Consider the following 14,130-nt stretch of genomic DNA (forward strand, 5'->3'; position numbering starts at 1 on the left):
TAGATCAAAATATCGTCGATGTAGGCAATGACATATTTGCCAAGCATATCCCGGAGTACATCATTCACTAAAGCCTGGAATATGGACGGGGCATTGTGCAACCCAAAGGGCTTTACCAAATCCTCATAGTGCCCCCGAGTGGTAAGAAATGCTGTTTTCCATTTGTCACCCTCCTTTATATGGACTAGGTTGTATGTGCTTCTTAAGTTGAGTTTTGTAAATATTAATGCTCGATGAAGTTGTTCAAGCGCTACAGGGCCTAAGGGCAGCAGGTAGGAATAAGGTTTCATGATTTGATTTAACCCACGATAGTCAATGCAGGACCTAAGTCCCCCATCTTTCTTGTTGACAAAAAAGAACCCTGCAGCTGCGGGGGAAATAGAAGTATGGATGAAACCCTGTTATAAGGCCTCCTGAATGTACTCTCTCCTCTGCCTGAGTGAGTGGGTAAATCCTAGATTTAGGTGGGAAAGCATCATCTAGTAACTCAATGGAACAGTCATATTCTCTGTGAGGGGGAAGTTTGGTAGCACTTTTCTTACTAAATACTTCTAACAGGTCACTGTATTTGGGGGGCAGGGAAACTATGATATTGTCATTGGTGCTTTCTACAGTTATAGATGACACCTGGGCTGTGGGAAGCATGAGACAATGATCATTACAGTAACTGGACCACAAGAGTATTTTTTTGTCAGACTAGATGACAGGGTTATGTTTTCTGAGCCAGGGCAAACCTAAAATAATGACATACTCAAAAGTATTCAGTACAAAAAAACTAATATCTTCAGAATGCAAAGCACTGACAGTAATAGAAATGGGTTTCATGACCCAGTTAACAAGTCCTTCTCCCACGGGCTCTACATCAACGGCAGTCAATCTTAGTGGTGTCTCAAGTGGCTCCACGGGATCTGGAGCTGCTCCAACAGCTCGGCGTGGAAAAAGTCCTCCTCAGCTCTGGAATCGTTTAATGCTGAAAACACATAGACAGACTGAGGGCAGTTAATGGTCACAGGCAAGAGGAAGGACTTGGAGACCAACCCCTTAGTGGGTGCACTCACCACATTAGCATGTGGAGCAGGCTCCACACGCTTTCCCGGGGTCAGTGCCAGAGTACTGTGTTGGCAGATTTGACAGTCACGTAGAAGGTGACCCTCAGCTCTGCAATAGAGACACAGCCCCTCATGAAGACGTTGTTGCATCTCTTCTGCAGACAAACAGAATGAGTCAGACTGCATGGGTTCGGGGGATTCTGGCTCCTTATGAGTCTGGGTCAGCGGTGGGCACGGGCAACAAAGAGTCAGTGCAGCAGCTGGAGCCATAGGGGATTTATGCAGACCTCTCCAGTGCTTCAGGTGGTCTACGTGAATGGCTAGGGAAATCAACTTCTCTAGTGGAAGGCTATTGTGCTTGCATGCCATTTCTGCAACTATGTGGGAGTTCAAACCGTTGCGAAATGTCACCAGTAACGCCGGCTCATTCCAACCACTCCCAGCCACAAGAGTGCGAAAGTCCAAAGCATAGTCAGACAGTGAGCAATTACCCTGATGTAAACGGGTGAATAATTCCCCTTGAGAGCAGCCCTCATTGGCGTGATGTGAAAATTGCTTTAAATTCTTTAATGAAATTGTCATAAGTGTCAGATTGGCCCATAGGCCAGACTGCAGTAGCCCAATCTAAGGCCTTGCCCGTAAGGCAAGAAATCATAAAAGAAATACAAGCCTTACACTGATTAGGTGAGCCATCAAATTTATCCAGCTTGCTGACAACAAATGGACTGGAACCTGCCATGGGGGGAGCAGCCTGGTTAGTGACCATAGGCACGCCGGGGATGCTGAGTCATTGGAGTTAGGTAGTAATTTCTTTCATGCTTTCAACGATCTGCATTAATTGTTTTTGCTGTTCCCCCTGCTGTTGCGTAAGATTCTGGAGGGACTGAGTCACAGAGTCGAAATGCTGGTGATGTTGTCCAAGCATTTGTCCTTGGCTGCTAAGCTCCACCTGTGGCTCCATGTTATCCACCATCTGCATATGGGCACAGTATTCTGTAACGCAGCTGTGACAAACCAGTCACTCGTGGATTAAAAATAAACTCAATGCTTTAATGAACACAGTGAGAGAAGACAACGTACAAAAGCCAGGCCAGGTCAATACCGAGAAATCAAAAACAGTAACGAGGGCTAGACAAATCATGGTCGGGAAACAGGCAATAGTCCAAGAACCGGGAATCAGAAAAGCACAGGCAAGATAAATGCAAGGGATAGGGAAATCGGAGTCGAAAGACAGGCAAGGATCGGGAAACCGGGAAGCGAGAGAGACGAGCAAATGAACACAAGGGTTAGGCGAAACAGGAAGAAACCAGAAGGCAAAAACGGTCATACACAAGAATGCAATCAGAAATAGAAATGCTCAGTAGGCTCAAGAAAATATGGAGGCAATACTGTGCAAAGGGTAAAACAAACAGAGGGGAATAAATACAGATATAAACAAAGAGGTACAGGTGATTAGACCTCGGGAGAGCCACTCCTAGGAAGTGGCTCCAGGTTGGCAGATGGATTGCACGTGGTAGTGACAGGTGTGTGAGGGAGATTGTGGGAAGTGGAGTCCTGAGTGTTAGGTGAGCCCAGGAGTGTAACACACTGCATTAAAAGCAGACACATATCTGTTGTGGAAATCACTGTACGGGCTCAGGAACAATTCAGAAAGCCACTGACTGTGAAAACAGTTAGGGCCTGAGCTATTTTACAATGGACTGAGGCAAAGTGGAAAACTGTCCAAGGTCTGATGAATCAAAAGTAGGAATTCATTTTAGAAATCATGGACACCACATCCTCCAGGCTAAAGAGGAGAGGGACCATCCAGCTTGTTATCAGTGCACAGTTCAAAAGCCAGCATCTGTGATGGTATGAGGGTGCTTTCGTGCATATGACATGGGTGGCTTGTACATCTGGGAAGGCATCATTAATGCTCAATGTGATATACACATTTCAGAGCAATATGCTGCCATTCAGACAAAATCTTTTTCAGGGAAGGCCTTCCTTCTTTCACCAAGATAATGCCAAACCGCGTTATGCACATATTAAAACTGCATGCTCCATAGTAAAATGTCCAGGTGCTAAACTGGCCTGCCTGCAGTCCAGACATGTCTCCCATTTAAAACATTTGGCACATTATGAAGTGCAAAATACCACAAAGGAGACCCTGAAATGTTGAGCAACTGAAATTGTACATCAGGCAAGAATGGGACAACATTTCTCTTTAAAAACTACAGCAATTGGTTGACTCAGTTCCCAGACGTTTACAGAGTGCTGTTAAAAGTAGAGATGATGCAACACAATGGTAAACATGCCCCTGTCCCAACTTTTTTGAAACATGTTGCTGACATCAAATTCAAAATGAGCATAGATTTTAAAAAATAAATACATAAAAATAAATAAATTTCTCAGTTTCAACATTTGATATGTTGTCTTAGTACTATTTTCAATGAAATACAGGGTTTCTATCATTTGAAAATTATCGCATTCTGTTTTTATTTCCAATTTGCAGAGCGTTCCTACTTTTTTGAATTGGCATTGTAATATAAAAAAATCTGCGTATTTTTAGATGCAGTGGGCCTTATCAATAAGGTCAGAGACCCCCCTCCCCCCAATTCTAAACTCACACTGTCAATGTGTAGCATTCATGCACTTCCTCTCTTGCCTGCTGTTTGCACATTTCATGGTCATGTCATACCATCTTCTTTCTGTGAACTAATGTTACACGATCAAGCACACACTGTACAGCTAGGGTATTTAAATAACTCACTGCACATATTCTCTTCTTCTTGCGCATTTCATGTCATGACTCTTCTTATTATTATGACCCATTATTGCACATTCCGGGACATACTGTACCGCTTGGACTTTTTAATAACTGATGCACATACTCTTTAAATATGTCTATTTTTCGACTTGTATATTTTAGATTTCTACACACACACACACACACACACACACACACACACACACACACACACACACACAGTAGAGCTGACACAAATGCTCCTGGGACTGCCTTCCCAGATAATGCTGCACTGGAATTCCTCCAAGTTTTACTGCAGTAGGACCCATCCACAAATAAATGCTTTCCTAAAATTTCAACCCCTGTCCAATTTATCCCCAGAATTAGTGGATGGTTGAGGCAACTGCTGCCACGACACTTTACTGTTTGCCCTTAAATTGGATAGTGATGACACCAGCGGATATTCATGAACATCCCCGTGTACACACCTCACCTGCACCAATTGTGCATTTTCCTGTATTGAATCAACCTTTGATGAGCTGTGGTCTGATGACAACCTGAGTCCACCATGTGTATTGCCCTGAATACTCACTGCCACTGTACATTCCTGCTTGATTGTAGGAGACCCAAGCCACATCAGGAAAACAGATCTCCTTAAGGGGACGCTGATTCTGGAAATGCCCAGTTTTTCCACCACACCTGCAAACCTGCCTGGACTTTGTACCAGTCCTGGTGAGCATGGACCATTCCACCTGTGGAGATAGTGAGGGAGTTAAAGGCAACATTGGCATTGAGGCACAAAGAGTGAGGGGAAAAGGGGGAGGAACATGGGTTCAGGGAGCAGGCTTTGGTGGAATTGGGCCTTGCTTCTGTGGTGCACGGAAAAGGGGTGAAGAAACACAAAGGGAGAAAGAGACAGAGAGAAGGGGCAGGTGTGCCAAACACTGCCAGATGGTCTTCCACTAGGACACCTACTCATCATTATAAAAGCAATAGGGTTCCAGCAGCTCGGTTGCTTGGAACCCCAAACACTACTACTACTACTCATAATAATAATAATAATAATAATAATAATGGAAAATATAAACCAGGCGGCGTGGTGGTGTAGTGGTTAGCACTGTCACCTCACAGCAAGAAGGTCCTGGATTTGAGCCCCGCAGCTGGCGAGGGCCTTTCTGTGTGGAGTTTGCATTTTCTCCCTGTGTCTGCATGGGTTTCCTCCAGGTTCTCCGGTTTCCCCCACAGTCCAAAGACATCCAGGTTAGGTTAAATGGTGGCTTGAAATTGACTGTAGGTGTGAATGTGAGTGTGAATGGTTGTTTGTCTCTGTGTCAGCCCTGCGATAACCTGGCGACTTGTCCAGGGTGTACCCCGCCTCTCACCCATAGTCAGCTGGGATAGGCTCCAGCTTGCCTGCAATCCTGTAGAACAGGATAAGCAGGTGATGGATGGATGGATAGATGGATGGATCGAAAATATAAACCAGAACAAACACAACAGTGTTGTAGCATCTCCTTCTTGGACCGCTAATAAGAATAATCAGTGGGAAAAAAAAAATTTATAGGGTCTTCACAGATTCTCTGCTTGGATCCCGAATGAAATTATTTTAAAAGCAGCTTCCTTGCTTACAACTCAAATCATAATTTTAACAACATGAAGCAGCAACATGATATAGTATTGCATAATGAAAATGACAAAAAAAAAAGCCTGGCACTGCATCCAGTTGGTAAACACAGGCTAAACAAAAGATTAAGGCCTGAAGATTTCAAATTAATTTTGCTTACATTGGCAAGTCACACCTCTGTTTTCCCCCAGTGTAATATTACCATCGAGAATTTGCCATTCAGTCTGTATAAATACTCCCAAATCATTTCTAATAATCCAGATGAGACACTATTCTATATTTGGACAGATAGATGGAGCCCATTTTTACTGTTTTACATATGGTAATTGCCATGATCAATTTTTCTAAAGGTAACTGGACTACTTGTGTACTGCAAGGAGAGCCTGCATATCCACAGATATGGAAAGATGGTGATATCATTGTTGGAGGAATTTTTCCTTTCCACAGTAATTGGGAGATCACAGATTTGTCTTATTTGGTCAGGCCACAAACAATGAAGTGTATTAGGTAAGAATTTGAGCACATCTGACATTCATTAATGCTATTTAACAGCATTAAATATTTCACCATTATTCAACAATTATAAATCTTTGTAAATAATGTGACTATTCTTCTCTGATTGCTATAATTAGACTTAATTTCAGAGCCTTTCAATATTCACAGTCCTTGATCTTTGCAATAGAAGAGATTAACAACAGTACCACTTTACTGCCTGGAATCTCACTGGGATACAAGATATTTGATAGCTGCAGTTCACCAACAATAGGAGCGCGAGTCGCAATGACACTTGTTAATGGGAATGAGAACTCATTATTGAATGAGATTTGCACAAAGCCAGCCCAGGTACAGGCCATAATTGGCGAATCATATTCTTCTGTATCTATGGTGATTGCACGGAGTATTGGACCTTTCAGCATTCCCTTAGTAAGGATTTACCCATTTTGGCAGTTTTAAAAATGTATGCAATGTTGAAAAATAAAATGTGGAGCTGGAATTTTATCCTGGAACTTGCTTTCATTTTCTTGTTCTTGAATATCATTGGCAGTTATGAGCATATGAAAAAAAAACATGATTAAACACAATGCCTGAAATTTACATTTGTCAATCTAATTTTAGATCAGTCATTTTTCCACCTGTGAGTGTCTCAGTGACAAGAGGAAATATCCATCATTTCTGCGCACTATTCCTAGTGATTATTACCAGAGCAGAGCACTTGCAGAGATGGTCAAGCACTTTGGCTGGACCTGGGTGGGAGCAGTGAGAACAGATGATGACTATGGTAACAATGGGATGGCTGCATTTACTGAAGCTGCAGAAGAGCTAGGCATTTGCTTAGAATATTCACTTCCATTTCTTAGAACCTATTCAAAAGAAAGAGTGCAAAGAATTGTTGAGCAAATCAAAAGCTCTACTTCTCAAGTAATTATTGGATTCCTTGACAACTGGGAGTTGGAAATTTTACTGCCAGTATGTTTAGAACACAACATCACTGGATTTCAGTGGGTTGGAACTGAAGGATGGATCTTTGATTCAGAATTAGCCACAATTGATAAACACCATATACTGCAGGGAGCTATAGGGTTAGCTATCCCCAAATCAAAGGTGGCGGGTCTGCAGGACTTCATTTTAAATATACATCCACTGAAATCTGTTGGCAGGGCCATTTTTACTGAATTCTGGGAGGCTTTGTTTAGCTGTACATATGGAGTTCAAAATGATTCAGGGGGCATACCAACTTGCACTGGCAAAGAAAAGCTATCGGAGGTGGAAAACACATTTACTGATATGACTCTGATGCCAATATTCAATAATGTGTATAAAGGAGTATATGCAATTGCTCATACCTTACATGAACTTCTTGGCTGCAAGCAAACATGTCCTACAAATAAACAGCCTGATCCTTTCACAGTAAGTTAATTGTACTGCTAAGACACTATTTTAACACTTAGGATAATCCAAATAAGCAAACAAAATATTTCATATAAAACATAGTATACCTTACTGTGTACTCATTTCTCACATTTCAATTTGCCTAATTTTCCTTTTGTTTTATTTCTTCAGTTTCTGCAACAACTGAAGAGGGTGCATTTCAAAACCAAAGAGGGTGAAGATGTTTTTTTTGACAAAAATGGTGACCCCGCAGCAAAGTATGAGATAATAAACTGGCATTTGAATGAAGAGAATCAGCATGAGTTTGTCACTGTTGGGCATTATGACTCATCTCTAACTGGTCATGACCATTTATTTGTAAATGTCACTTCTATTATGTGGGCACAAAATACAAATCACGTAAGCATTAGAGAGAAATTATATGCAGTCTCAGTAAAATCATTCCTAATATTTCAAAGGAAAAAGTTCACAGTTCAATAATTAGTTTAGGTTGTTAATTGAATGTTTCATCATCATAGGTGCCAATATCTGTGTGCAGTGAGAGTTGTCCTTCTGGAACAAGGAAGGCTGTACAGAAAGGAAAGCCCATCTGCTGTTTTGACTGCATACCATGTGCTGAAGGAGAGATCAGTAATGTGACAGGTATGAAAACACATTCCTTCTATTACTTCATATTCTTTCAGCTGTCAAGGAAAGCAGGGAGACTTGGGACAGTTTGTATTCCCATAAATTAATTTCATCCAGTAAGGTTTTAGATTACATCAGACTAGATGTTGCCCCTTAGAGTAACCTACTTTCTTTGGAGCCATGAAGCAGGACACTGCAACAAGGTCTGTGCTGGTAAATATTTTTGTCAACCAAAACTTGTATTTTTTACTTTGCAATCCACCACCACTCTATGGTGTAATTTATGCTGATGAATTCAGGACGATTAGTAATTATCTAGTGTTACCATATATACAGTAGTATTATTTATGAAACTTAAATTCTGGGTGGAAATTTAAGTTTTTTTGTTTTTGTTTTTTTAATGGCCAAATGGGAAGACTTGGGACAGTTCATGTTCCAAGGTTTTCATTTGTTTGTTTTTTTGTTTGTTTGTTTGTGGTTTTCAAATAAAAAAAATCTTGAACAGTGTTTTTTTTTTAAATGTAGGAGTGTATCTGCATGAGGATTGAGCTTATTTCATTCCTTCATGAGAATGGTACTCTTTTGTCTTGTCAAGTTTGGGTAAACTGACATTTTTTCTATAGCTGTACCAGCATTGTGGGTTTCCTCCGGGTGCTCTGGTTTCCCCACAGCCCAAAGACATGCAGGTTAGGCTCACTGGTGGCTCTAAATCGACCGTAAGATTGAGTGTGAATGGTTGTTTGTCTGTATGTGTTAGCCCTGCGATGACCTGGCGACTTGTCCAGGGTGTACCCTGCCTCTCACCCATAATCAGCTGGGATAGACTCATGCAACCCTGTACAGGATTAGCGGCTACAAATAATGGATGTATGGATGTTCATGCACCAAACAGCGTAATTATCGGTGATGGGGCCGATACTGTACCTCTTTCATATGCCAAATACCAATCAGTTGCATGCTGATTTATAAGGGACATTAAAGGTAGACTGCCTTTCAAATTTTTCAAGTGTAGGTCAGAAAAAGAATTTTCCCTGGCACACAATTATTCTTGTTTCATGTACCAAAAGCTACTGAATTTGAATCGCATACTTTCAATTTTATGAGGTTTTTATTTATTTGTTTGTTTGTTTGTTTGTTTATTATTTTTTGAATAGAACAATTAATTAATTTAGGTCCATGTGGCCCTAAATTCTATGCTATTTTTTTCCTGCTTCACCATGACCCAATTCAAGATACTATGGCATGCATCACATGAAGGATTTTCCCATTTGGGTAAGGCATTGTGGGATACAAATTTAAAACAAGAGAGAAAAATGGAGGATGTGAGTGTGCGAATGAAACATGAAAGACTGACTAAAGTAATGGAAAATGAGAAGAAAAGACTTTATGCTGCAAAAGAGAGGAAATGCAGGACCAAACTAATAAATATCAGTGGTCAGCAAGCATCTGTATGATCAGCTGTTTGTTTGGTGACAGAATGATGTAACTGTCAGTACATGGTCAAGGTAAACCTGTAGATGGCAGCAATGCAATAGTGGATGCCAGCTGCAGTACCACCCAAAAGAAGGAGAAAAGGAAGGAAGTAAATCTGCGCATGTGCACACGGACTTCCTCTGTCTGCTTGACTGCATGAAGCAAGTGATTTAATGCACATTATTTTTTTTTGAGATATTACAGAAATAAACATGTATCACAATGACTAAATTTCAGAGGGAACTAAATTTGACCGATTTTATGAAATTGAAAGGCCATCAGGTTTTAAGCTCTTGATTGGGTAACAATGAAATGAGTGGGCACAGAAAACATTTTACTGAATTATTTAGCTTATTATTTGCTTTTTCATTCATGCAAACATTTGTTAATTTAATTACAAAAAAAACATGCTTGGAATAAAAAATTTGATGAAATTGTTTCACTCATTAATTCCCACATTCTATATGTAATGATTATCCATCCATCCATTATCTGTAGCCGCTTATCCTGTCTTACAGGGTCGCAGGCAAGCTGGAGCCTATCCCAGCTGACTATGGACGAGAGGCAGGGTAAACCCTGGACAAGTTGCCAGGTCATTGCAGGGCTGACACATAGACACAGACAACCATTCACACTTATGGTCAATTTAGAGCCACCAATTATCCTAGCCTGCATGTCTTTGGACTGTGGGGGAAACCAGAGCACTCATAGGAAACCCACGCAGACAACATACAAACTCCACACAGAAAGGCTCTCGTCGGCTGCTGGGCTCAAACCCAGGACCTTCTTGCTGTGAGGCAACAGTGCTAACCACTACACCACCATGCTGCCTCATGTAATGATTAATGATGATATATTCACATGTTTCAAGTCCTCATTGACTGACTTTAGCAGCGAATAATGCCTTTTGTGAGGACGAACATTTCAAATAATCTCTTAGAAAAGTTGCTGTTAAGAGTTCTTTTTATGAGAGTGTTAGGGAAAACCATGTAGAGAGAAAATGTTTGTTGCTTAAGAACATCTTTCATTTTGCTCTTCAGCCCTAAAGTGCAACGTTATTGCGAAATTCACCCCTGATGTTACTCATTTTGAAAATGAATAAAAAATAAACACGTAAACCTAGGTATTTTTTATTTTTGTTCCATGTTTTTCTACTTTGTCCCAAATCAGTCAACATAATATCCCATATTTCCATCAAAGTCTGATGTCACCCAGCAAAAAATAATGACAGAAAAAGAAAACTCTGAAAGCCAGTATGTGTGATAAGCTGAGAAACTAATGTTGTGGCAAGAGAGTAAATATTCTCTCATGCAATTCGAATGTAACTGCTACCTGCAAAGAATTTCACACAATCTACAAAAGCTGAAATCTTGACCAAGGTCTCCCTACTCTCCACTAAGAATAAGTAACTGTTCAGGGAGGTTTCTTTTTCAGTAAAGTAAATGTGGTTTTTCAGCATGGTATATGGTGTTGTATTTTTTTGTTTGTTTGTTTGCCTTCCCCCCAGTAAAGTATATGTGGTTCTTGTAACACCAATAATTTTCTTCTTCAAACTCATTTGTACTATGTGTTGATTATTTTGCCTATATGCTGTATCTAACATCTCTTTTCTGCTGTTTATTTCTGCTTTTGTGACAGATTCCATTGAATGTCACCAATGCTATCAAGACTACTGGTCAAATCCTCAGCGAAATGAATGTGTGAAGAAGGAAATTGAATATTTGTCCTACAAAGAAACTATGGGAATTTTGCTAACAGCTGTTTCTATTATTGGCGCATTTATGACAATGGTAATCGCTATCATATTCTTAAGACATAAAAATACCCCAATTGTCAAGGCCAACAACTCTGAGCTGAGCTTCCTACTGCTCTTCTCTCTGACTCTGTGTTTCCTTTGTTCACTTACTTTCATTGGTCAGCCCTCTGAGTGGTCCTGTATGCTGCGGCACACAGCGTTTGGGATCACCTTCGTCATCTGCATCTCCTGTGTACTGGGAAAAACATTAGTGGTGTTGATGGCTTTCAGGGCTACACTTCCAGGCAGTAATGTCATGAAATGGTTTGGGCCTCCACAACAGAGATTCAGTGTTCTTTTTTTCAGTCTCATACAGGTCCTTATTTGTGTGCTTTGGTTGACAATATCCCCTCCATTCCCCTTTAAAAACCTCAAGAGCTATAAGGAAAAAATCATTCTCGAATGTCATTTGGGTTCAAACCTAGGTTTCTGGGCTGTGCTGGGTTATATAGGTTTTTTGGCTCTTTTATGTTTTCTTTTGGCTTTTCTGGCTCGGAAGTTGCCTGATAATTTTAATGAAGCCAAATTTATCACATTTAGTATGCTGATCTTCTGTGCAGTTTGGCTCACTTTTATTCCGGCTTATGTCAGCTCTCCTGGAAAATTCTCTGTAGCTGTAGAGATATTTGCCATTTTAGCATCAAGCTATGGTTTATTATTCTGTATATTTCTTCCAAAGTGTTATGTAATAATACTAAAGCCAGAGAAAAATACTAAAAAGGAAATGATGGCCAAAGTTATTTGAAGCATTTGCTGTTTTGGTTTTAGTACACCCTTTTATCCTTTGTACAGCATGTGACCCATTCAAAATTAAGTTCAGCTGTATAATATTTTAGACCAAGCTCAGCATATTTTTGTGATGCAAGTTCTGTAAACTGATTTTGAATTATGTGTAATGTTTAAATTTTTAGTATAAATACAAAATGTCGATACAAATATGCTAAAGCAACAATATGTTACCTGAGAGTCAGCTGAAGAATGTTTGCTTAATTTTACAAATCTACTGACAAGGAATCGTGTGATAGCATAGAATGTCCCATCTTTGCTAAGAGAGTACCCCCTGGGGGAAAAAAAATATAACTGGCCCCTAGATGTCTTGACTCAATAACCAAAATGAATCAGTCCATTTAATTCCGGAGAGCTGATCACAACTTGATAACGCCCAATGTGTTAGTTACCTCGAAAAAAAATGTTCATGGCCGAAAATCGTTGGCTGTTCTATAATGCAGTTTCACATCACACACTGTACATGTTTAAATGTGAGGCAATTAAGCACTGAAAGTCAATTAAAAGTTCACAGCTCAATGAAATGTCATCATTTTAATGTGCTTTTCTTAAGCACAAAACATGGATATTGGCTTCACATAGACTAAGCTTGTTTTGTCAAGTTAATCAACTTTATTTCATGGTATGCAGTGGTAACACATGCTTATAATTATGTGCTATGCCAGTGCGAACAATTTGCACAATATACTGTATTTACTTTCTCATAGAAAGGACACACCTAAATGAAGCTCTGGGCTCCAGTAAATGACACCAGATATATGATTTTCTCACAAATATGTATTTTTGCAGTGTGGGAATGAAAAAGACCTGGAATGGTCATGTCTAAGGCCAACCCCAATGTTTTTGCAAATTACTCTATTTATTTATTCCAATTGTACTGAACTAGATATGATCAAAAGATGAGACTATACTGTTTAAAAATCATTTTCTAAAACATTTTTCATGAAATTCACTGGAGTTACACTATGCTATGCAATTATACAAATGAAATGATTCACATTGAGAATGGTTGCTCATGCTCACCTTCCTATCCACTCATATGTATTTAAATGAATTCCAATTATTATATGAAAATAATTGTTAAATTTATGCCAGATAAGCATAAGGCCTACAGATCTTCTTTTACATTTACATATCTTTGTTGCATGAATGGTGCACTGATGGGGCTTGGATTGTTTCTGTGCAATACACATGCTTAAAGGTAACTTCTTTTGTGTAAGTGTATTTTTGGCTACTTTTGATATTCATACTTCCATGACAGGAACAGAGAGTGAAAGCATGGCTTGAGGGTAGTATCAGATTGAGGACCACCCATCTGAAGGCCAATCAGTTGTTCTTGATTGTGCTGTACATTGACTCCTCCACCTCTGACAAAATGGCCCCCAGCCCTGTCTGTGACATGTCAGGCTGTAAGACTAAAGGGAAGCAAAGTCAAGTGAATGCAACAACAAGCCCCCACACAAAACCACTTTAATCTGGGCAAAAGTCCATTCACCTGGCTCCCTCCTCTGGACCAAATCTAGTGCCCCCTTTTCAGTGAGGTAAGTCAGAAGGGTGGTTGCAACCAAAAAATTAGGTACAAACCTTCTGTAGTAGCCAGCCAGTCCCAGGAACTGCCTCACCCCCTTTTTGGTATTGGGTCTCAGGCAGGCTGCAATTGCTGCAATCTTAACAATTTGGGGAAGTACCTGCTCATGACCCAAGTGGAAACCCAAATACCATTTTTCACCCACACAGTTGCAGACTTCCTTGGGTTTACCATGAGTCCTGCTCATCTCAGCGATCTCAGGACAGCCCTCAAATGTTGTAAATGTCACTGCCAATCATTATTGAAAATGATGATGCCATTTAAATAGGCAGTGGTATATGCACTGTGTGGGCAGAGGATTCTGTAAATGAGTCATAGAAATGTTGCTGGAACTACAAACAACTCAAATGAAAGGGTGACAAACTATTGTCACACAAGTGCTGCGGAAAAGGACATTTTCTGCCAGGACACTGGAGTTAATGGAATCTGCAAATATCCCTTGAGTAAGTTCAGTGTCAAATAAAAGCAAGCCTTGCCTAATATATTGAAGGGTTCTTCAATGTGAGGCACTGAACATGTGTCACTTTTTGACACTGTATTGACTTCTCTAATGTCCACACAGAACTGGAC

General features: G+C 40.2%; 1 protein-coding gene across 1 annotated transcript; it reads left to right on the plus strand.

The window, feature by feature from the left end:
• The first annotated feature begins 5,693 nt into the window (after positions 1 to 5,693).
• LOC132888385 (extracellular calcium-sensing receptor-like) lies at positions 5,694 to 11,931 on the plus strand. The gene is made up of 6 exons (XM_060924439.1): positions 5,694 to 5,908; positions 6,034 to 6,325; positions 6,518 to 7,309; positions 7,463 to 7,690; positions 7,810 to 7,933; positions 11,030 to 11,931. The coding sequence occupies exons 1-6, from the start codon at positions 5,694 to 5,696 to the stop codon at positions 11,929 to 11,931; spliced, it is 2,553 nt and encodes an 850-aa protein (XP_060780422.1).
• Positions 11,932 to 14,130: the final 2,199 nt, after the last annotated feature.

The sequence above is a fragment of the Neoarius graeffei genome, chromosome 6 (genome assembly GCF_027579695.1).
Source record: "Neoarius graeffei isolate fNeoGra1 chromosome 6, fNeoGra1.pri, whole genome shotgun sequence".
NCBI classification, from domain to species: domain Eukaryota; kingdom Metazoa; phylum Chordata; class Actinopteri; order Siluriformes; family Ariidae; genus Neoarius; species Neoarius graeffei.